The 23,242-nt window shown below is 39.3% G+C and overlaps 1 protein-coding gene across 1 annotated transcript in view; it reads left to right on the top strand.

The window, feature by feature from the left end:
• PTPRO (protein tyrosine phosphatase receptor type O) overlaps nucleotides 1-23,242 on the top strand; it is a 157,224-nt gene that overhangs the window by 89,283 nt on the left and 44,699 nt on the right. The window contains 7 exon segments of the mRNA XM_068401932.1: nucleotides 2,624-2,897; nucleotides 11,556-11,714; nucleotides 13,682-13,834; nucleotides 15,477-15,923; nucleotides 16,942-17,103; nucleotides 19,871-20,070; nucleotides 22,482-22,602. Coding sequence (XP_068258033.1) covers nucleotides 2,624-2,897; nucleotides 11,556-11,714; nucleotides 13,682-13,834; nucleotides 15,477-15,923; nucleotides 16,942-17,103; nucleotides 19,871-20,070; nucleotides 22,482-22,602 — 1,516 coding nt within the window.

The raw sequence follows: 23,242 nt of genomic DNA, 5'->3' as shown, positions 1-23,242 counted from the left end.
CTTGCTGTGAATTCAAGAAAACATTGTGAGGGCAAAAATGAAAGTATGGTCTTCAGCATGGTTGATACTATACCCATGGAAGAATCAAAGAATAAAATCACACCACATTTGAGCAGTCTCTGAAAGTGTCTAATTATATTCTAGGAATGTCTATAACTCTGCAATTATATGCTTAATTTCCAGCTGTACTTGATTAACATCACAAATGATTTATAATACCACCAAACCGAAGAACTTGCTTTGAACAGTTGGCACATATAAATTTGTTGAGTTCTTTTCGTCTGTCTCTTCATAACAAGGTAGGCACGTTGAGTTAGTACCACACAATTCAGTGGCAAAGCTGAGAGAAGGCTCAAGTAATTTTAGAGATAACACTGTTCTGTTTCCTCTAGTGAAGTGTTCAAACACATGTCTATGGAAGGTCAAAACCCACTGACTTCTATGGGATTATACATGTGCTTCAAGCTTGATATGTAATAACCTTGCTGAATCAGGTCTGTCTTTCCTTGCTTGGCCTTGGAAGACAACCATGGTTTCTGTGGCACAATAGCGCACATGCTTCTGGAAAGCCAGTCTGTGGGTGCCTGCCTTCTCCTGTCTTCCCGTCTCAGGAGAGCTGAAGTAGGAATCATTCCGCATTTTCTTAGTGCAGGGAGAATGGGGAGGAAGAAGGATAAGAGAAGCCCTACTTGGTTTTGACCAGATTGAAACATAATCCCCAGTTAAAGGTTTGAATCTGCGTGGATCCCAATGCTGGATCAGGATTTAAGGCAAAATACCAATACTTGAAATGTGGTATTTTGATCTACTCAGGGGTAAGCCTGTTGAATTCAGCTGGGGCTAAGGAAAACACATGGAAGCTTTTGCATAATTGTAGTTTTACGTTGGAGACCTTTTGGAGCAATCACTCTGCCACCTGTGAAAAATTACCCAGAATTCCACACCAAAGTATTCATCCATTGATAACACTGGCTTATATCATTTTAGCAACTTAAAAGTCATTTTTTAAAAGACTAATCAAAGCAAACCTCAAATCAGCAGCTGAAGTTGCATTGCCTCTACTTTTAATCTCAGGCTTGAAGCTGTCTAGACTGGTTATCCTATTTGGGCTGGACTTATTATACAGTTGTTACCTTGTTCTCACGTTGGGTCAGATGAGTGGGTTTGCTTAGGTCCTTTCTTCTCAAGCCTATAGTTTTGCCTATAGGGTGATATGACCTTAGGTACACTGTGAAATCTCAAAGCCCAATGATAAAAGAATAAATATGTGTAAAGGCAAACTACTGTTATTTAAGAATCTTACAGTCCTAGAACCAATTCTTTCTTTTTTTTTTTTTTGTTTTTTTTTGTTTGTTTGTTTGTTTTTGTTTTTGTTTTTTGTTTTTTGTTTTTTTGAATGCCAGGAGTTGGCAATACCATATGTGTGAATTCCAAATAGGGAGCTTGGCTCCCGCAGCATAAATCCAAAAAAGATTATTCTTGTGGCAGAATCCCCACTAAACAAAACTACAAGGAGACAGGAGGTAGCCAAGCTGCTAGAATTATTCTCTGAAGGATGTGTCTAGCTCTTTGGTACAGGAACAAATTGACTGAATAAGTTGCAAACTAGCCACGGTTGCCCACCCTGCCCTCCAAACAGAGCTCTCAGCATGCGAAATATGAAGGAGAAAAAGATACCATGGAGTTGGGAATTGAAAATATCAGTTATTACAGTTTTCACAGGGCGGGGCAAAAAAATTCTAAGCAGCATCATGGCCTAATAAACAAAAAGACAACTCTTGATTAAAGCTTGAACTTTTCCTTCTCATTAATTACCATGAATCTGTTTTGAAATTCCTGTAGAGAGCAAGTGCTTCTTGCTGACAGCTGGTTTGCAGTTAATAAAAAGGAAAGTGTTTTCAGCTGGCAATGGCTTTACATGCTCATGATATATGAAAACAAGGTTAAATTGCTCCTTTCTCTCTAGTACTAATAAAAGAAATATTGAAAATGAAATGGTGTAGCCTAGGAAATGAAAAGTGCCAACCAAAGCCATGGACATAGTGCTGAGAGCTGCTCATCACCTGGTACTTGCTGGAATGGGCATATTTGGAAAAGCTTAGTCTGTGCCAAAAATTATTCTTCAGTTGAAGGCTTTCAGAATATATTGCATTGAAGAATATATGATCCTATTTCTTCAAGATAAAAGAGTCTTGATGTAATTATCTCTTTTGGGGGATTTAAATGACTTACACTTTGTGGCTTTATTGGAAGTCCTCCTGTCCCTGATACCCTTTTTAATCTTCTCCTTCTTCTGCTCTACTCCACCTTCTGTCAGGAAAGAATGGTGGAGGCTTTGTTCCTCAGGATGTAAGGGTTAGAGTGGCCAGAGCATCAGAAAGCACATGCAGGAACCAGCCTGTGCTGCAGAGAGACTGTCCTGATAAGCAGATGCCTGTGGACTTTGGCTGACTGTGAATTGTATTCTGAAAAAATTGCCAGGGTTTGGTGTTAACTGTCGTGCAGAATATGAAACATAACTTTATCACAAATATAACATGAGTATCTTATGAATACCAAGGGAAATGGGTAAAAGTGAAATAATAGATTTTACTTCAGCAAAGTCTTTATTCTTGTCTTGTAGAATGCAGAACCTTTCCAAGTTACTGTCCGAGAAGACAATTGTATCATTGTCTCACTGGAAGCATCTGATGTGGTGAGCTCATCCTATGTATATGTTGTGAAGATAGCTGGAGAATCCAAGAACTACTTTTTCCAGTTCGAAGAATTCAATAGCACTTTACCTGCCCCTGTGGTTTTTAATGCCAAATACCATGGCCTATATTACATAGTAACTCTGTTGGTAGTGAACTCAAATATGGTTTCCAAGTCAGCAAGATCAATCACTGTGTTAACCAGTAAGTAACACCTTATTCTTTTTTCCTTCTGTTTCATCTCTTTGTGTGTGTTTCTTTTTCCTCAGAAATTCTTCTTGTGGAGAAGGTTGGGTGGGTTTTTTTTGTTTTCAACAGGTCCTCCCTGTGCGTAGGATGAATCCCTGTATGAGAACAGTAGGGAAGATGTGTTGTGAGAAGGCTTGTGAGCGAAAATTCACAGGGTCTGGGCAAGAAGAAAGGGACAGCTGTGAGTTTCCCCTGGCTGACCCTTCCTGAACACTGACTGGAGAGGTTTAACATACTGAAATGTGTGATGGATGAACCTCCTTTCCAGATGTTCATCCTAAACCCTTTGAACCAGGAGTTCCAAAAATCTAGTGAAAGGCATAAAAAGTGTTGACTGACATTTCAGTGTAAGCACTCCTGTTACATGGTGAGGTATGTTCTGTTTTAAATGCTATAACAATGCTCTTTTTGTTTGCTAATATATTGAAGCAGTACTAAGCTTAGAAAGCAGATAGTAGTCACCAAAACCATGTGCTTCTGCCAGTATAGCTGAAGGTTTTTGTGATGGAGACCATACTTGTAGTAGTCTGTCTCTTACTACCTCCAGGTGCATTAATCCTGGGGGAGAGGTGTGATTTTGTTTGCTCTGTCGTCGTGCGAAGCACCACAGATTTCTATGTGATTCCTGCCATATTTCTGGCTCTGCTGTTGCTCCAGAACTGTTTCCATGTGCCAACCTGAAAACAATTTGTAGAATATAAAAAGATTCCTTAATCCAGAAGACAGATTCAAGAAAAGACAGACAAAAAATTTATTTGGACAGAGCAAAACCAATTTCCACTTTTGTTTTGTTTTTTTTTCCTACTAAATGGCACCGTGGAATCTATGGACAGTTTTAATTGGCTTGCAGATGAGGAATGGTTATGATTTTGTGTACTTCTGTCAATGAGGAAATGCCATCCACTTTAATAACCTTCAAAGCATATTACAGTAGCCTCATGTTACTGAGTGACGTGCTTGAAACTTAGGAGTAATCAGATTTTGCGTCATCTATACATTCTTCAGCCTTTCTTTGTGTGCTCAAGTTGTGCCCTGATGAGGACAACCATGAAGGGTCCCGTGGGAGAATTATCATGTTATCGGGTAATGCAAGTCTTTCATAAGGCGTATGTGCAAGAACATCTATATGTAGTGAAAAAGGGTTCATAGGCAGCCTGAATTTCCTTTTCTTTGACTGCTTTAACCTTGCAGACAAAGGAGTAATTCTAATCTAATTTCCTATTTTATGGTTTGTTTGTTTTCTTAAAAGAAAATAATGGAAGCATCAGGTGTCGTATACAACTGAAAAAAATGCCTCACTATGCTTTTCCAGTGGGTTTGGAATGCTGCACTTGCAGTTGTGCAGCAGGACTCATTGCTGTTTGATTTCCAGAGCCCACGAGGGTCACTGGTAGCAGGGGAAGGTGTGATCCAGGATGGCAGATGGAGCACACACTCCTGTGTAGGGGATCTCTGAAGGAAGAAAGGAGCCAGTGACACTCAGCCCATCAAAGACAGCCCCAGACTTCCCATTTCTGGCTCAGGAGGTTTCCACAAGGTGTTCCCGAAAGAGCGTGAGGCTGACGGCTCCAAGGGGCATATCCCACGTCACTCTCCCTCCTCCAAGGCTTGACAATGTCCTTTCTGATGGAAAGGAGCCCCACCCCTTTTCACCACCTGTCTTATGCTGGTGGTGTGCTGGCAGCATCTCAGGTTTTCCTGCTGTGGCCTCTGCTGCTCACCCAGACCTTGGAAGGACCATTGATTTTGGCAGTCAGCCAGTGCTGCTCGGGGAGCTCATGCAATGAAAACAGAACAGTGAATTTCACTGGTTTTGTCTCAACAGAAAGACAACCAGGTTCATGGAAAAGAAAGGGCATTCCTGCAGGCAGCATTGAAGGATGCTCTATTGAGCACTAAACGTATGCTGTAAATCGTGAGCTTTGCAAGGGAAAGGCCCCAATCTCCTTCCTAGTATTTTCTGTCAGGCAGACACTGCCTGAGTGTCACTGTATGAGTGCTAGGTCTCATATAGCAGCCTCAGCTACTAACGTAGCGCAGCTTTTGGAGCACAAGGCTGCAGGAATGAAAGTAAATTTGGAATGAAAAGACAGTGTGGCAGGCTGGGCTTTTTAAGGTGTATTTCAGTACCGTGCTTTTGAGAAGAGATTCTAAAACTCACGTAGTGACCACTGGCTTCTCGTACAAAACTACGATGATAGTTGGTTTTCCTTTTCTTTTTTTATCTTTCCTTTTATTGGTATTGTCCACTGCCTGTTTTACATAATTTTCTGACTATTAATTAACTTGATTTTTTGGCAGACAATAATTAGGATAGATTAATATTTTTCTTCTTGCGATATGCTCTCTCCACCTGTTTAACATTCTTAGTTTATTTTAACCATGCAAAGACATATAACTATCTAATTTATTCCATATATATCTTACACATGAAAAAAAGGCCCATTGCAACTAGCTTCCAGGACCAAATTAATTTCTGCTCTAATTTCGTTGGTATCAGGAGAGATTTATCAGTGGCAGATTGGCCTCATTCATTAGGCTGCCCCAAAATAAATCAAGCAGGATAGCCAGTGATGCCAATGTGCTTATTCCCAAGGCTGTACTTTGATATTTCACAAAAGTTTTCTGTGATCTCCTGATGTCTGCAAAGGAGTCCATGCAGGGAGATGCAGTCTTTCAGCTTGGCCATATGCTGGATATCTAGGTTTCATGCAGAGCAGCGTGTATCCAAATTGTGCATGTCAAAATGAGAGCAAGGTCCTTCAAAGAGATTGCCTACTTAGAAATTCAGTGAGAGTCATGAAAGACCTCTGCTTTCCAATGGTATATCTTGATGACATTTCCTTTCTCCTATTCACATCCCTCAGCGATGTGCTGCTTCTCAGCATATTGGCAAGAAAAAGGTATGTCTCTTCACAGGTTGAAACTTCATCCCTTTTAAGTCAGAAAAGACTTTTTGTTTTACCCCTCAAAGGTTTCTATCCCGGAAAAAAAATTCCTCAAGAGAAAGATAATGTAAAATCTGACAAAATATATATTTTATACATTATATGTATGCGTATATAATTATATGTGTGTAAATATAAATACATATAAATATATGTACATAAATATGTACATATAAAAATATAAAATACCTTAACATTATATAAATATACATATATGCATTTATGTACGCTACCATTTGAAGCTTCTATTGTTAATTTGGACCCTCTCTGCAAGACTGAATAGTTTACTTTCTGTTTGTCCCTGGTTGGAATAATTTCAGGGCTTTCTCATGTTAATCAAAGCACCACAAACTATAGAGTTTCCTTATTTAGATTCTGTAGTCCGGATTGTTGTAATGCAAAGTATGAGCTATTTGGTGCAATATTTCTTCTCAAAACCCAAGGGTTTTTTCAGCTTGAGCACAGCCCACAACTTTGCATTGCTTCCTGAGCTGGGACGTTAGAAGGACAAGATGAACAAGGCACATTCAGCTCTTAGATATGAAACCTGTAAAATAGAATTTGAGCACAAAATAAGACTTTTTCTCCTGATCTGTAGCAAAGCTGTGTTCAGCAAATCAGGCTCAGTACTTTACTGAAGTAGAAAAACTGAAACTCTGACCACTTATTATTAAAGATTCTCATGATGGTTTTCAGAAGAATAGGTGTGTAAATCTCGCCATCCTGACCAGATTCCTGTGAGTGCGATTGTGTTGTGCCTATCAAAATGATCTTCCTTCCAGTTTTCAGTCTGGACAAGGTTGGAAGTAGTTCTGGTATCTAACACAATTATTTCAAGCCTGCTTTCTTTTGCTCTTGGAGTTTTGGCTTTTCAACGGGAGTGAAGCAACTCCCAGAATTTATATAATTATTTTAGTGTTAATTTAGTGCATGGTTTTGCAACATTTGAAAGAAAGTTCCACCTTATTACTAATTGTTTTTAAAGTAGTTTATGAGAGAAATAAAGAGCACAGATTTAAAATCTGACTGAAATTCTTGCTCTTCCTCCATTTTCCCAGCTTGAAGCCTTGTTTTATTCTTCCCAGGGTGACTCATACCCATATAGCCTTTTTGTTTTCAAATTCACTGTCAATTTTTCTTTTTGTTATAAAGGAAAAAATGTTTGTACATTTGAAGGAATGAGGAAAGCAAAGCTATTTTGTATTGTAGGAAAAATGTATCTGCTGGGAATTGGAGAAATTAGGATCTCAGGATCTCTGAGGGTAATTAAGAGCAGCTCTGCCTGACTTTTATTTTAGCTTATGATTAGGAGTTTTGAGTGGTAAATGTCTCATTGTTTCAAAAGCTGATGATTCCTTACATAAATCACTGTAAAATATATTCCCTTTAGGGAGAGTTCTACCTCTGTGTCTTCTACAAAAAATATTCTGCTCAAGAGACCAAAAGGCCTGCTGCCTGGGACTCTGATCTCTTCAGCTCTCAGCAGGCAATTGGCATTAGACCTAGTTAATGCTCAGTTGTTATTGTGCCAGATGCTGCAGGAAGTGATTCAGCAGGTCGAATCCTTTCCTCTGGTTCATTAATGGATCAGAGCTGTTGAAGTAGGAGCTTCAGAGGTTTTTTTCCAATGAAATGTGAAACTTAAGCCCTTTGTATTTTTCTTTCTTAAAGGATGACGTGGCACATCTTTAAAAAGGCTGGTTATCTGTGGCAGCCCAAATTTTGAAACATACCTCAGAAGAACATCTAGGTCCATTAGTGCTCAGCTTTCCCCAGCAAACAAATCATGTTATCCCCTTTTTAAGGTGAAAAAAACCCTCCATCAGAATCAAAGAAAGAAAAAGAACTGCAACCATATAATTTCCTGCCATAATTTCCATTGGAAGGCTGATCTCAAGTATTGGCCTAAATCTGTTCAAGAACAACAGATACACCTTTGTTCTTGTGACAATATTATTTTTTAGTTTTTATCATCTTTTTATTTGTTATCTTACGTGGGTGTCTAGAAATTGCAGTATATACCATCATTGCTCAGATACTACTTTCACTTATGTTCCCCTTTCATAGGCAATAGCACATAGTGTCTCTATTACCTGTCATAAACTTGAACATTATGTTCCTAAAGTATTAAAGAGCAGCTTTTAAATCTCAAAAATGGTTGGTTATAGCAAGAGATAAAACAATCCGTAAATTTTATAGCATAATGGAAGCTTTACCCTGGCTATGACTTACTCCCAGTGACTATATAGATATGTAAGTAGTGCCATCCTGGAGAGAAGATGGCATAATTCACAACTTCTTTATGTGAATAAAGGGAATACCCATGGAAGTTAGGTCACCCCATTAATGGGGATTTTTTTTTGTAAAAGTCACGATATGACAGTAAATCATGGTTAATTTGGGTTTGAGTGTGAGAAGCAAGAGTGTTGATCTCAGTCCCACTTCAACCCCCCACATCTAATACTACATCTAACCTACGACAGTAGTCAGTCATTAATTCAATCTATAGAGTGACCTGATCTACAAATATTAAAAACATATTGATTTGGACTGGAATATGGTACTTATTTTCAATGTACTTGTTTTTTTTCCCCCTGAATTGCAGATGTTAATGTGTCTGGCACAAATCAAATGCATTAATGGAGGATTTAGCATCTAGAATTTTCGAGGGCAATTGAGAAAGAGGTTAGCCACATTTATTATGCTATCATGATGTTTGTACAATGCAAACTATGTGCTAAATGCAAAATGCTGTAAAGTCCAGGAGAAACACAGAAGTTGAGTTTCCCATAAACATATAATGGGAAAGCAGTTGTTATAGGAGCAGCAGATTCTGAGACACTAAGAAAACAGGCACATTTAGGTCTTGATCCTGCAAGCTTGTCTATGTGCATTTCATATAATCTGCAAGTCTAAAAATAAAGAGATTGTACATGAAGTGCCTTAAATATGCTATTAGAGGGACACTGAAATCCTCTAAGTCCATTCTGTAATATGACTTCAGACATCAATGTAGTGCAGAGTGTTTATAAAGCTCTAAGTTTTCTGAAGGATTATATTACACTTTATTTAGGCTGTTTCTTGAGAACCACTGAAATCTGTGAAAAGCTGGGTCCTAAATACTGAAAATTGTAAAATTAAAAACACCAGACTGTTAATGCTCTGAATTATAAATATAGATAGTGAAGAGTGATGTTTTACTATTCTATAAGTTTAATAACCCTAGAAGCAGTTAGTAAGTGAAAAACAGAACATTATTTTTATCTACTGAGTGTCCTTTTAATTTCACAGTGTGCAAATAGCTTTTGATGTGAAGATTTCTTGCTGAAGGAAGTGAGATAATGGAAGAATCTTTAAATTGCATTATATCACTCATGCTACTCTGCCAACATCAGCCATGAGCAAGGAGAGGATAGTAAGCGGAAGATAACAACAAGAAAGAGAGTCTGTGGTGATTACGGCTTAATTCAATTATTGGTTAATTAAATCAAAGCATCAGGAGGAAAAATCATTTGGCTTAAAAATGAATATAGCTTCCATCCTTTATTTGATTTGTTGTAGGAAGGAATAAATGGGGTAATTTAATCACTGACATAAGAAAGTTTCAGTAATTCATTCAAAAATAAGGAGACCTCAGATGTGAATGAGATAGCAGAAGAAAGCCCAGGGCACACTCGCTAACATGAAAGATGACTGCACATAAGCATTGTGCTATTTAGAGATTGTTATTGACATTTAAACTACTATTGTGTGCTGTGTGAACTGTGATATAAACCCTCTGGTCATGTGGATAGTCAGATCAACTATTTATTTCAGAATAAGCGATGGGAAAAGCCTCAGCAGAAAGAAGAAGGTAGGCTTTGTTTCCTGTGATCTGCTTTACTCCTATTTATTTCCAGGCTATCATGAATTGTCAGCAAAATTTTCACAGATCCCATCGCTGAAGTGCATATTGGTATCTGTGAGCTTGGGCGTTTCTATTTGTTAAGTGGTTAACATACAAATATGCTGGTATTTACCTGAAGCTAATGAAGCATCTTTGCAATGAGAAATAGTTTAATAATCCCACACCATTGCATTCCCATGCTCTGACAAAGTTAAAAATGACAACACGGCTTCTTCTTAAGACTGGGGGAAAGATTGTGTTTGCATCTGGGGCTTTTGTTCTTAGTTGTTTTTTTCTTCTCCACTTCTCATCACATCTGGAAACTTAGTACTGTGGTGAAAATACTGTGCTGGTAATTGTGATTTCATTTTCACTTCCACTACAGTCTTGCTTTTCCATCTTTGATTAACATATTCTACCTTCTGTGGGATAATTCCACGTTTGAAACATACTGGTCTTCCCTTTCAACTACTCTTTCTCTTGCCTGTTGTGACTGTATGCTCTTTGGGAAAAATATTTTATTGGTTTTCTCCAAGGCCTACTGCAGCAGAACTTTGAACTCAGATGTGTCCTCTAAGGTCGTGCTAATCAGCAGCCTGAATTTTTCAATCTGTTCCCTACAGTGTGCAGGAACTAAACCAACACAATAATACTTATATAGATATAGGCATAGTTACTGGGGGTGTTGTGCATTAACTACCTCTATTAAAATATGTTAGAGTGACAAATTTCAGCTAACACTATAACCTTGTTTTGAATATCTGCTTGGCCCTCTTAACCAATCTCTCGTTGGGTTGCTATCATTTTTTTCATGCTGAGGAGAGCATCGAACAAAAGGGTAAGTTTTTAATTTTTTTTTTGTGGATAAAGAAAGCTGAATAAAACTCTGACTCTTATTGTTAGCAACAATCCAGACTCCCAGCTGCAGTGAATTGACACAGCTTTCCTTTGTTGATGGAGCTACACAGGTCTAGATGCCACATCACAGGATACAGGGTATTTTTCTTACTTTTTGCAGCCCACCTGTCTCAGAGTTCAGAGCACCAGATCGGCAGTTCCTCACTTACCTCCTTTCTGTGCGCAGGCTTCCCCTGTGCCCTCCAGTAAACCACTTTACTTCTCTCTTCAGTTCTTCATCTGTAAAATAATGATAATGGTACTGCTATATTTTGTAGAAGTTTTCTATGGATAAATATGTCGAAGACGGCGGTCCTCTCCAATATGGTAGGAATGGGGACTGTGTAATTTACCCATGAAATAAAGAAATGAATACATATCAAAATAGAAAATCTTCGTTCAGGTAGCTTCCTTTGGCCATTACACTGATAAGCTTCTCAGCTAATCTTGAAAGTTCACTTTTATGCCAAAGTTATGAGCAATTTCAAGTGTTTTGTTGTTTTTGTCTGGGCACTTTTACATGATTGGCAAGCATTAAGACAAAAATCTTTCTGGGGTGTGACTGCAAGTGCTTAAATAATAACTGTTATTTCAACCTTATTTTTTATGGCTAATAGGGAAATTTTTCTGTTAAAGTGTAAGTGTCAAGAACATAAATTGTTTTGTGGGGGAACACACAAATATTGGCTTTGACGACGTCCCAGGTAGCTTTGCCCCAGACCTCTGTGAAGCCCCACATATCACCTGGTAGATTTAAGAGTGCCTGTGCCACACCTAGCAAAGCCATTTGTTTCATTGGTGGTGTATATGTGTAAAGAACTCAGTTTGCCTATTAATCCGCTCCTTTCTTCCTTTTTTTCCTTTTATTTGTATATCTTTTAGAACCCCTTCCTGTGAGCAGTGTTTCCATTTATGATTACAAACCATCTCCAGAAACAGGAGTGTTGTTTGAAATTCAGTACCCAGAGAAGTACAATGTTTTTACCAGGGTTAATATAAGCTATTGGGAAGGGAAAGACTACCGAACAATGCTGTACAAAGGTAGGAGGAAACTATTCCACTAAAACTTAATGCAAATTCTGCTGGAAACATTTTAAAGAGCAGTCTTATGTGTGGTTTTGACATGTATTGGTTACAGTGATTTATATTTCTGGTAATGTGTCTGTTTATGTAATAACTTTTATATCATGAAGTAAGGGATGAGTCTTCAAATTGAGCTGGTGGTTCACTTTAGATTTAAACCTGCTTCCCGTCCTAGTTCCAGTGATGCTTCCTTTCTTTTGGATTTTAGAGGAAGACTGTGTGGTCTGGATTTTTTTAATCAGTTCTGAAATCAACTTGGGAAGGGATCCCCAATTTCTGGTGCTTCCAAATAAGCATGTACACTAAAATCCAAAAAACCTTCCACCATATTTTTATCTTCCCCGCTGCTGTACAATCCAAAACAAAAGCAAAAAGGGAAGAAATCCAAAACTCAGTAGGAAGGACAGAGATATGTTTTTGCGTTCTAGATATGCTTGTTGAAATCCCTGGATGACATTCTGTGTCAGTTGAAAGTGTTAAAAAGATTCCCAGTCTCTTTGCTCTGGCCAAGGTTTCCTCTTTGATGAATAGCTGATAGGAGAGCTCTGGGATGCCCCAGAGCTGGGAAACTCATTCGATATATCTGATTCCTGGTGCAGGATTTAAACCTGGTAGTTCTGTATCACCATACAGTGACACAGTGCTAATAATACTGTGCTGTATAGTACTGTGTATTACTGTAGCATTCATGTTGTCCCTGAGCTTGTAAATCCCGCTGCATATTATAAATTCCAATTTTCTTAAAATTATCTCATCAGAGGCAATCAGTCTAACAATCTAGATTGTCAGTCTAAACAATGTAACCAATCTAACCATCCAAACAATCTAACCAGAGCAAATTCTACTTTCTTTTTTATTTGTTTATAACTGAACTCCCTTTTGCCCTGCAGTATAGCTTAAGCATAGCAACTGTCTCAGAGATGTAAATGGGACTGCCCTATGGAAAGCACCTTACGAGGTGAGAAAGGCACCTGCGTACTCTGTGGGCCCTGAAACCCCAATGGTTTAACATAGCAATAGTGGCAGTGAAATGCCTTTGAGCAATCCAGTAGGTGCTGGATTGAATTTTAGGCACTGAACTAAGGCTCCCAAAGTACAAGTCTGGTTGCTGTAAGCTCTCTCTAAAGTCAGCAGAGGGAGATAAGCACCTCCAAAAGGAGGTCAGAAAATTTTGGAATCTCCCTGCTTCAATACAGAGTGGGGCTAGAAATCATGTTTTCAATGCAGTGAAGTGCCAGAAGTTAGGAAGGGTGATTCTGAATCATAGCACAGAATACAGGTGACCTCTTTCCAGAGAACAAAAGGGATACCAGCGATAATTTTTGTCTTCTACAGCTAATACATGGTTCCAGGGGCTGTAATGCTGCAGCTGCTGATTAATAAAAAAGCCAACCTGAATTAAGAGATTCACTAATCCACTCACACACTCCTTCCCATAGCCAGATAGCCCTAAGCAACTTCTCCAGCCCTCACGTGTACTGATGGTGGACGTGAGCTCAGTTCTCAGTACCGCAGCTTGCGCTCAGTTGTGTGGTGGATGGCCCTTTGAGCATCTACCCCGAACGTTGTGCCTCGGTCAGCAAAACACCAAGGAGGCTTTTGCATGCAGCAGTTAAAGGTCTGCAGAAACTGTCAGATGCTCTTTGAGATGTTCAGTGTCACGTGGAACAGGTTGCCAGATTCAGTTCCCTTTCCTGTGAAAAGCAGTTCGTGTTTCTTGTGCTGCCTTTTTTTTTTCTTGTAGCAAAGTGGCTTTGACAGCCAGGAAAAATGCTGGCAAACTGAATTATTAGAATTTCATGTCTCAGACCAGGCTGAGCAATGTTTAACCAGTTCAGCATGTGCAGTTGCGTTGTCAGAAAGTGAACATTTGATGCATTTTCCTCTTTTTTTCCTTTCTTCTTTTCTTTTTAAACCTTCTGCAGATTTCTTTAAAGGTAAAACAGTCTTCAATCACTGGCTACCAGGTATATGCTACAGTAACATCACATTTCAGTTGGTGTCAGAAGCAACCTTCAACAAAAGCACACTGGTGGAATACAGCGGGGTCCAGCATGAGCCCAAACAGCACAGAACAGGTGAAGAAAATTATTATGTACCATTTGCTCCAAATCTGTATGGCTGCTTTCCTTTCTGCCGTGGGGAGGGGATTGATCCCACAGAGAGGAGGGTCTGTGTGGGAGCAGTCCTGGGAGCTGCTCCTGTCTGGGAGCATGGGAGGAAGATACTGCGGCTAGTACATAGGGTTATGTGTACTGTATAATAGAGTGCAAAGGGAGATTTGCATGAGTATTTCTGTTGTCAAGCTTGCTTCTTAGAAAATAAGTTCTGCTTCACATGAAATATCCTAGGCCTTGTGCTAGGAATTAATTTTTAATCCACAGGAATAGCTGCACTGAATATACTATTGATCTATCTACATTGGTCTGTCTCCTTGCGCAGTGAATCAGAGCTAAACTGGTGCAGAAGGCTTCCTCATTGTGCAGTCTTCTCTCACAGAGAAGAATGTTATAGTCGCCCCACTTGGCGGACAGTTTATGCCCTGAAGCATGAACTTTTAATTTCCAAGACAGCAATGTTGCAAAGGCTGAAAATTGCATTTGTTCAGGGTCCAGAACTAATTTAATTTGGTTCTGGGATGGTGCCCAACACTTTTCTGTTAATCTGTTGGACCACAGACATTTTCCAGGGTCCAAAGTGAAATGAACCAGTGGTAAAATCAAAAGGCCAAATCTTCAGATGAATACATTGATGTTGGTCCATTGCCTTGGACAGAGCAAAGCCAACTGATGCCAGCTGAGTTCTGTCCTGAGGATCCTAAATATAGTTATTGAGATAATGAACCACAAGAATGCAACCAACAGGATCACATTTTTCTTTCCTGCTGCCCTCCCATCCCTCATTCTTCACATGAACTGCAACGAGATTGTAGTGTCTGGTTTTGTAGTAGTACCCTTGGCTGGGACAGGGGAGGTGAACAAATTAGTGTGTTGTAAGGTGCCAGCTTAAAAGGTGCCAGTCAAAATTGTTTGCAGAGGCTACTCGCACTTTCTGTGTGTAAGGGCAGACAGACAAGCATTACAGTGAGGCAGACAAAATGCTGTGTGTTCACCTCCTGGCATAAGTTGAAGTAACTTCTTTGCGTGCCAGAATCTTGTCTTATGGAGACCTAAATCTTAAGATCAAGCTTTCACAAATATTAAAATTTAAACTGATGTTTAATGCTTGTGAAAAGGTGGCTGCTAAAAGCATATGAAAAGCCCTACAGCAACATGAAGGTCAAACTTTTTAAATATGAGCTATGCCATATATTAGTTTTGCATGTTTTTCAATTCATTTCTGCAGAAGTATTTTTTTCCATGATCAAGATCTTTCTGGAAGACACAATGAAATTTATTAAGATCCACTCCTACAAATTCACACTTGAATAGACTTGCTGCTGTAATAGCACTGATGTCTGATTTACTGTGACTTCACATGTACTTTTCTTCCTGGTATGCCTGAATTGTGATTCTTCTGTGAATTTATACTCAAGATCTTGATTCCCCTAGAATCACTTCTGCTATAAGTATATGTAAAAGGAGGGAGAATCTTAATAAGAACAAGTTATTTCAAAATATGCATTGTTTTTCTGCAAACAATATTTCTTAGGGGAATTAACGCATTGTAAAGGTGAACAGAACATACCTATTAAAAGACTAACCCTTGCTTCTCTTTTAGTTCCTTACCCACCTCGAAACATTTCTGTTCAGATTATACCAATCAACAGAAATAGCTGGGAAGAGCACAGTGGGAATTTTGCAGAAGAATCATTCATGGGACCACAAGAAATCATAAGGAAAGAAAAACTTAGCCATTTTTCTGACAACCCACCTGAAATTCCAGCAGCGAACACATCTGCAGCCTGGCTGGACTCCCGTTATAACAGCACTGAGTACGAAACCACGTCACAGCCATACTGGTGGTCTAACGAAGCTGAGTCATCAGAGGGTGAAGAGGAGTTTGTCAATGCAGTTTCCAGTGATTACGAGGCCAATGATGTCAACACATCTGGAAAACTCATGCCAGAGCCCCCCACCTTCCTTCCTGTACAAATGGTGCTGACCTGGTTACCACCAAAGCCACCTACTGCGTTCGATGGTTTCAATATCAATATTGAAAGGGAAGGTAAAACAAAGCCTTATACCCTTTTCGTACCTCTTTTCTGTAATTCCATTGGTGGGTTGTCTCCTCCACAAATTATTAATTACCTAGTACTGTGCTTCAGAGGGCTTTCTCAGATCACGTGTATTTTTTGAGACATTTCTTGTGTTGAATAGCATCTATTGCTAATGCCCAGCATTCTGGCTGGGCGTCATAAAAGTAAGGGAGGAGGGGTAAATTGCAGTTTACAATTCTCTTTTATAAAACAAGATTTATACAGTTGTACATATTGCTGCACTGTTTACACTGCAGTTATCGTAAATCCATTCTGGTATCGGAGAAAGGAGAAACGAGCTCATAGAAATTTGAGACAAAGAAGATACATTATATCATGTAGCTTTGTCTGCGTCTGAGAAAGGTTCTCAGGGGGACCTCGACTGGAAGGGACATAGAGAAAAGGTAGTCTAGATTCAGATTAACAGTTGTCTCAGAGGACAGCTACCAAACATATTCCTTAGGCCACAAGGAGGCTATGGTGGAGAATGGGGAGACTTTTCATGTGATGGAGCTACAAGAAAATCGACGTGTTGCTTAAAGATTTTCTGTTTTAAAATCTATTTTATCCAAATGAGTTTTATTTCCTGACGAGCAATTTTCATAAGCCTTCCCATCTGAGGGCAAATACTTTTTTTTTTTGCAGAATAAGAATGCAATAGATAGAAAATTGGAAGCTCCTTTTCTTCCTTGCTGTGCTGTTTTTCACTTGCACAGTCATGGCAACCTTATTTTATCATCTCTTCTACAGATTGAAAATTTGGCCTGGGTTTATTGTTCCTCTACACCTATACTGCAGCCTTGGTCATTAATTACTCTTGTGTTCATGGCAAGAAATAAAACTACCTACATAAATCCAGTCCTTTTGGATACCTTTTAATCCCACAGCTGAAACAGTATTAGCATTTCTGATATAAATCATTTTCTCAGTGGCTGGAGCCTTTCAAATTTCAATTAATCCACACTTTTTTTTTTCCCCCTGATTTAGAGAACTCCACGGAATTTTTGACAGTAAGTGAGGACACTCACAAATTTGTTGCTGAACTGAAAGAGCCAGGAAAATATAAGTTGTCTGTAACAACATTTAGCTCCTCTGGCGCTTGTGAAGTTCGGGGAAGTCAATCAGCAAAAACACTCAGCTTTTACATCAGTAAGTATCTTAGCAAACCTGTCTTTTTCTCCCAGACCAAAATAACTTTAATGCACAGAGTTTGATGCCTATGGCAGCTATGGCATCTGCTGCAGGATCAGAAGAGTCTGGTCTTCTGGAATTCCCTGTGCCAGAGGAGGAAATGTAGTGTAAATATGTTATACATTATATCCTGCCTGGATGGGCCTTCATCGTGCATCTTGGCAGAGCTAAGAACTGAAAGCAGGTGATGTATTTGATAGGGAGCCCAGTGCTCAGAAGTGTCTCACTGAAACAGGTTCCCCTCTTGCATCTTCCAAAGAGAGGATTTAATTCCAAGAATTAAATCGGTGGTTATAGAGATTCTTGAAAATACTTAACTTCCTTACTCCTGGAGGCCATATGTACCGGGTTAGGGATGAAGGGCACCTCAGGCTGAGAGTGTGGGAATTGTGCAATTAAACACTGAACTCTGAAATTACATGGTCTCTGAGAGAACATGGGGCAAATTACAGTAGATGAAATAGTTCAGCCTGCTAAATTCCGAAGAGAAAAACTAATTCATTATTTCCCTGTAGAATCCCAGGATTTCTTAGCTGAAGATTTAGTAAAAGATAAAGTAATAATACACTACTGTGTAAACTAATACCATGACTGACAATTAGATCAGCAAGTAAGACAGGTGTTGGTGAATTCAGATTATTATCCTTCTGATGGCTGTGGTCACCTTTGTACTTTTTTTTTACAAAAGGAAATAGGTATAGCTTACAAATTGCCCGTACAATGAGAAGAAAGGAATGCTTGCAGCACTACACAGTTTTACATGTGGGAGGATAGTGTCTCCCCCGGCAACAAGACAAGGTAGCTAAGGCTGGCAGAAATATTAATATTAAAAGGAAATGTACTCAAATACTTAAGTACATTACTAATAAAAATCGTGTCTTTAGCTCATAACATTTACAAATACTAACTATTTAGGCCTAAATTCATCATAATGCTTGACTGCATGTAACTGAATTCCACTGTCACTCCTATGTTTTTAACAACTTTATAGTTGAAAGAAACAGTACTTGGAAAACAAAGAGAAAAGAGAAAACAGCACATGAGAGAAAAGGTCTCTGCTGTTGTAATTTCGCTGTCTTCTGGTTTTCTTTAGGAATAGTTATTAGACAGCTTCATTATATGGAAAGCATTAAAGTATATGTAAGTATATCAATTATACAAAGTATACAAGTATATAAAATAAATTATGTACCATTGCTATTAATACCAAATGTTATTCCATTTTACAAGGTGTGACTTATTTCCACTAAGCAGTATGCAATACAGCATCCTTCATGAAGCCTACTAACTGGGGACAGAGACCTGAGAGAAATGAGAAAATATTAATCCAAAGTATAGGTGTATGGATTCCTAGATTAAGGATGAACTTGAATCTCATTGGCTATAAAGTATTAAGATGTTACAGGAATGTAATATATTTTCATTTTACATGTAACACATGAGGATGTTTGGGGTTTGGGGTTTTGTCTGTTATTTTTGCAGACTTTTAGAACCACGTAAGGATTCTTGGCGGTTGTCTTATTCATTCTGACAAATGCAAGATCCTTATATTTTAGATAGATTTTATATGTATTTCTGGTCATATGCCAAATCTGAGATGTGCACAAGTACTCTTAAGATGAAATTGTTTTTACATTCCTCTTTATGAGTCTGATCAAGTAGGCTTTTTGTGCGGGCACTACAACTTTGGGCCGTGACATGAGGTAGTGACCTGAGGTAGTTCAGTTCCCTTAATGCCGATGCTGAAACAATTTCTGAATAGTAAAAGCTACGGATAACATCCACTGGCTTCAGCAACTAATCTAATGATCAGATTCCTCTTTTTACCTGAGTAGGTGCGGGTCTGCTGTTCATGAATAAATATTGCTCATAGCTTCAGCTTTATCTTATCCTTGCAGCACTCAGTCAGTGAATAATCCTGTCAAATTACTGGCTTGTACTACACAACATTTTTGTTACACCCAGATAGCAGTATGGATTGTCAAATCTTACAGGCTCATCATGCACCAAATTCTTGCTCTGGCATTTGTTTTGTTTTCTCAATAAACATAAAGTACCGTTAGAATTGTGTGGAGAAAGGAATGTCAAGGAGAGAACTGTCACAAGCATCACCTAAAAGTGACAAGAAAAGGTGATGATTTTAATGAAATCTGAAATTTTGACCAAGTCTAGCTGAAGTTATTTGCAAAATAGTTATTTTATCTACATTTAAACCTGTGTTCTCTACCAAGTGCTTCAAAAAGTCTGAAGGAAAATGAGATTCTTCATTGTGGTAACCTCTGTGAACTCGATTTTCATGCTTCAAGGCTGTAGTACACTTGGAGGGTATGTTAGTATGTGGAGAGGCGAAAATTTTGTGTGCTTATGCTTTAATATTTGTCAATGATCTGTACATTTTTGGATATCACTGCTTTTAAATGTTCCCTTGGAGCAAATCTGATATTGCTGGGTGGTTTCTGGTAAGCAATAGAGAATACTGCGATCTGAATTTTCAAACAGTGACATTTCTCTCGTCATCTGCTCTGCTACAGGTGAAGTAGCACTGGCCACAGGCTGTTTCCCAGGGGCTGCCATCTTTGCTGCCTGAGGGCTGTGAAGATGGACAGCTGTCAGTGCAGCCTCTTTCACTAGTAGTAAATAATCCCATGAAAGAAGAATGTTGTAACATAAGCGCCTCAAATGCGTAGAGTGGCTTGCTCACACGTGCTTTTGGGGCATGTCCCAGGCCCCACAGGTGAATGGATAGAAGAGCTCACTGAAAAGCCCCAGCACGTGACCGTGACGGTGCTAAGCTCCACTACTGCCCTGACATCCTGGACAGCATCACAAGAGAGCAGCGGCAACAGCACCATCGTGTCTGTGGTCTCCCTGACCTGTCAGAAACAAAAGGAAAGTCAAAGGCTTGAAAAACATTACTGCACTGAGGTAAGGGACAGAAGCTGGAGCCTTTTCAAATACAGGAAAAAATTGCTAATCACCCTGCTGTTTGGGATTGTCGTGCCTGAGGGCCCTATCAGGCTCAGGCCTGCAGAGCACAGCAGTAGGTGCTCCCTTCTGCAATCTAAAGGGATGCAGCTGATGCGGAGTGGAGGGGAGAGCACAGCATTCAGGAATGAAAGTGTGCAGTAAACCATAGTAGTGTTAAAATTGTATTTCTGTTGGAGCGACTGTGGCCAATCCTTCGTTCAAGCTTGGGAGTTATGTTGTGGCAGTAGGCAAAATGGTGCCATATCATAATAACACTTAGGCGTATGCTGTAATCTATTTGTATTAAGCAACGTGCTCACATACATGATTATCATCAAATTTGCACAAATTATTTCTTAGATTTCCTACATATGAGTACAGAATCTGACTTTAAACTTTCTGGAAGTTTAGAGATGATCAGAAGTCACCTTTTCTTTTCATCCATAAAAAATGATGTCAGCACTGCGAAGTAAATAATAATCCAGACCACCTGTGATTTGGATGGACAACAATTCTTTAGGGCTGCCGTATGGGACATGTTTATAATGATCAAGAATCCTGAACCCCAAAATATGGCAATTTTCTGTTACTGAAACCGTAAGTGAAGTGCAGCCCCGTGTCAGAGCCTGTGGCTATGATGGATCAGTGGCATGTGGCTTCAATTAGTAAGAAATTTTAGCCCACGTTTCAGTTACCTTACCAAGATGCTGATAAGGCCATTTTCTGAGCAGTGCCACAACTTCTGTCTGGCTTCCTAAATGTGTGTGATGGAGGAGTCTGCAAAGGGCTGCAGTGCTGCCCTGCTGCACCCTCAACTCGCCCATGGGAATGGGAGGAGAGTGCTAACGCTCCCAGTAAATCTTCACTTCCTTCAACTTTGTGATTAGCCCTGCAAATTAATTAATACAGGGAGTCCGCATCCTTCAAAAATGTCATAAAATGAGTCTTTGTCAAAATGTTTTGCGTTTTATTCCAAGAATGGCTGTGAACTTAAATGTTTGGAAGTGTCTTTTTGTGACAATTTGAGAACTGTTCTTCAGAATCGGCTTGTGATCTCATTGAGTTGTTTTCCTTCCATTTATTAAAAGCGCAGGCATTCAATCAGGAATCAAAACAATACAGTAGGTGATTATAAACCAAAGATAGCAAGTGTATATGATTAAAGTCAATACTACGGGATTCATCTACATACTCAAAAAAAGTACCTAAAGCTAATCCGTGAATAAACAAGATATCTGTAAAAGTAAATGTGTATTTATTGCAAGTAGGTAGAGAGGTCTAAATACTGTTATTTGTTTCTTTTTGTCATTACAAATATTCATACCACATCTAATCAATTTTTATCAGCTTATTATACCTGGAAATTTTAATGGCTGTTGGTTTGAATTCTCCTTGATGAGCTGAAAAGGGCAAAATTCAGTGCAGAGTTCTATCCATTTCTACCATTGTGCATGATATAAAAGTGATTTAGCTTTCCAAAGCACCTGTTAAAGAGAAATTCTGTTCCTTACTAAATCTGTGCTGGCACTGATGTATTCACATGCGTCACAGTAAACCACCAGTGCAAAGGTGGATGTGATACAGAATTTGGAAAGGTTGCAAAAAAAAACTTACTAGGAAATATCAGCCTGCAATTCTAGAAGGGGCGCATGAAGTCCTTTCCTTGAAGCTGCTGTGTACATTTGCTGTTAGCTGGCTTTTCAGGAGATAAAACTTTTCATATTGTACCAGACCAGGAATCACTTGGTCAGGCATTCTGCCTCCAGCTCTGACCAAAACCTGGTGTGGCACACCAGAAATTTTAATGGTGGTGCTTCAAACTGAAAAGAAGAATCACAAGGTCCCTCAGTCAATTTTTGCGGTGCTGGGCAGGAGAGGTGAAAGAGAGTAATTCCTCTCTGATTTCACCATGCAGTCATTTAACACTTGCATTCAGAAGACGGCTTTTCCATAACGCTGCCTTCAGCACACATAGCTGCAGATGAATCAGATGGCTGATAAAAAACCTCAGGCTTTTATTGAAAACACACTGTCTAAATACTCCAGCCTGAATAATATCACCTGAATATGAATAATGTAGCCTGAATATTTCAATGAACTTTGACAGTAGGAGAGAGTGGGTCTGCAGTGTGGCAGCTGACCCTACACAGCAAGGCAAGTGTGATTCTCTGAGTCAGATCATTTGTCAAGTCAGTCCTGACTACTTTCACAGTTTTGCCATTTTGGGCTTAATAAATGAAGTTGTAGCTGCTGATACCAGTGTCTTCAGAATCATGCCTTTTGTAACTGGAGTAGTTCATGTCCGGTCTCAATCTTCTTTTAATTAACCAAGTAAATACCTCATATCTGATGTATTTCCCTCCTATTAGGTGAATTCAAGCAGCAGCCTCCTTGAAAATCTTGTTCCTGGTGCCCAGTACCAAGTTGTGGTTTACTTACGGAAAGGACCGTTGGTTGGACCGCCTTCTGATCCTGTTACATTTTCCATTGGTAACGCCTGCATATCTACCATTTGATATGTGTTTTCTTTTGTTTTAAAATATATGCAGTGTATTCATTAATCCTTAGAGCCCACGAAGGAGCACAGAGTTGTCATGTTGGTTATTTCAAATGTAATGAAGACATTGAGAATATTTTTCTTGCATCATCTAGCCCGTTACTGAGGTGGGGAAAATACTCCTTCAGTGGAAGATAGGTATTTCACATTTAAACGTTAAGTGATTACCAAACCTAACTAGAGAGCAATTATGGCCAGGACTCACACACAGAGGGCCTTGTGGAAAGAACCATCTTTACCCTTGGACACCTGAATGTATGTTTATCTCTAGCAGTGCTCATGTTCTATGTAATTTAGGGTGGAAGTCACCTTGCTTAGGTGTAGCCAGCCTGAGCTGCAGGTGGTCTGTGATGCATGGAGAGATGTGGGCACTTCCTAGAGGTGATTCATTCCCACTGTCTCATGAAGTGTGTGGGACTGCTGTTAACATTTGTTGCAAATGTGATTTATGAAGGATGTAATGTGGCCGAGTCTGAAGGCCACAGTGCTAAGAGCCAGGAGAGCTGGCTTATCTCCTGTGGTACTACATGACCATCACCAGCTTCAGTTGTGTGTCTCTCGATTTTCTTGAGT

The sequence above is a fragment of the Nyctibius grandis genome, chromosome 5 (assembly GCF_013368605.1).
Source record: "Nyctibius grandis isolate bNycGra1 chromosome 5, bNycGra1.pri, whole genome shotgun sequence".
Taxonomy (NCBI): domain Eukaryota; kingdom Metazoa; phylum Chordata; class Aves; order Nyctibiiformes; family Nyctibiidae; genus Nyctibius; species Nyctibius grandis.
The sequence above is the reverse complement of the archived record's forward strand: the minus strand, read 5'-3'. Positions and strand labels throughout refer to the sequence as shown.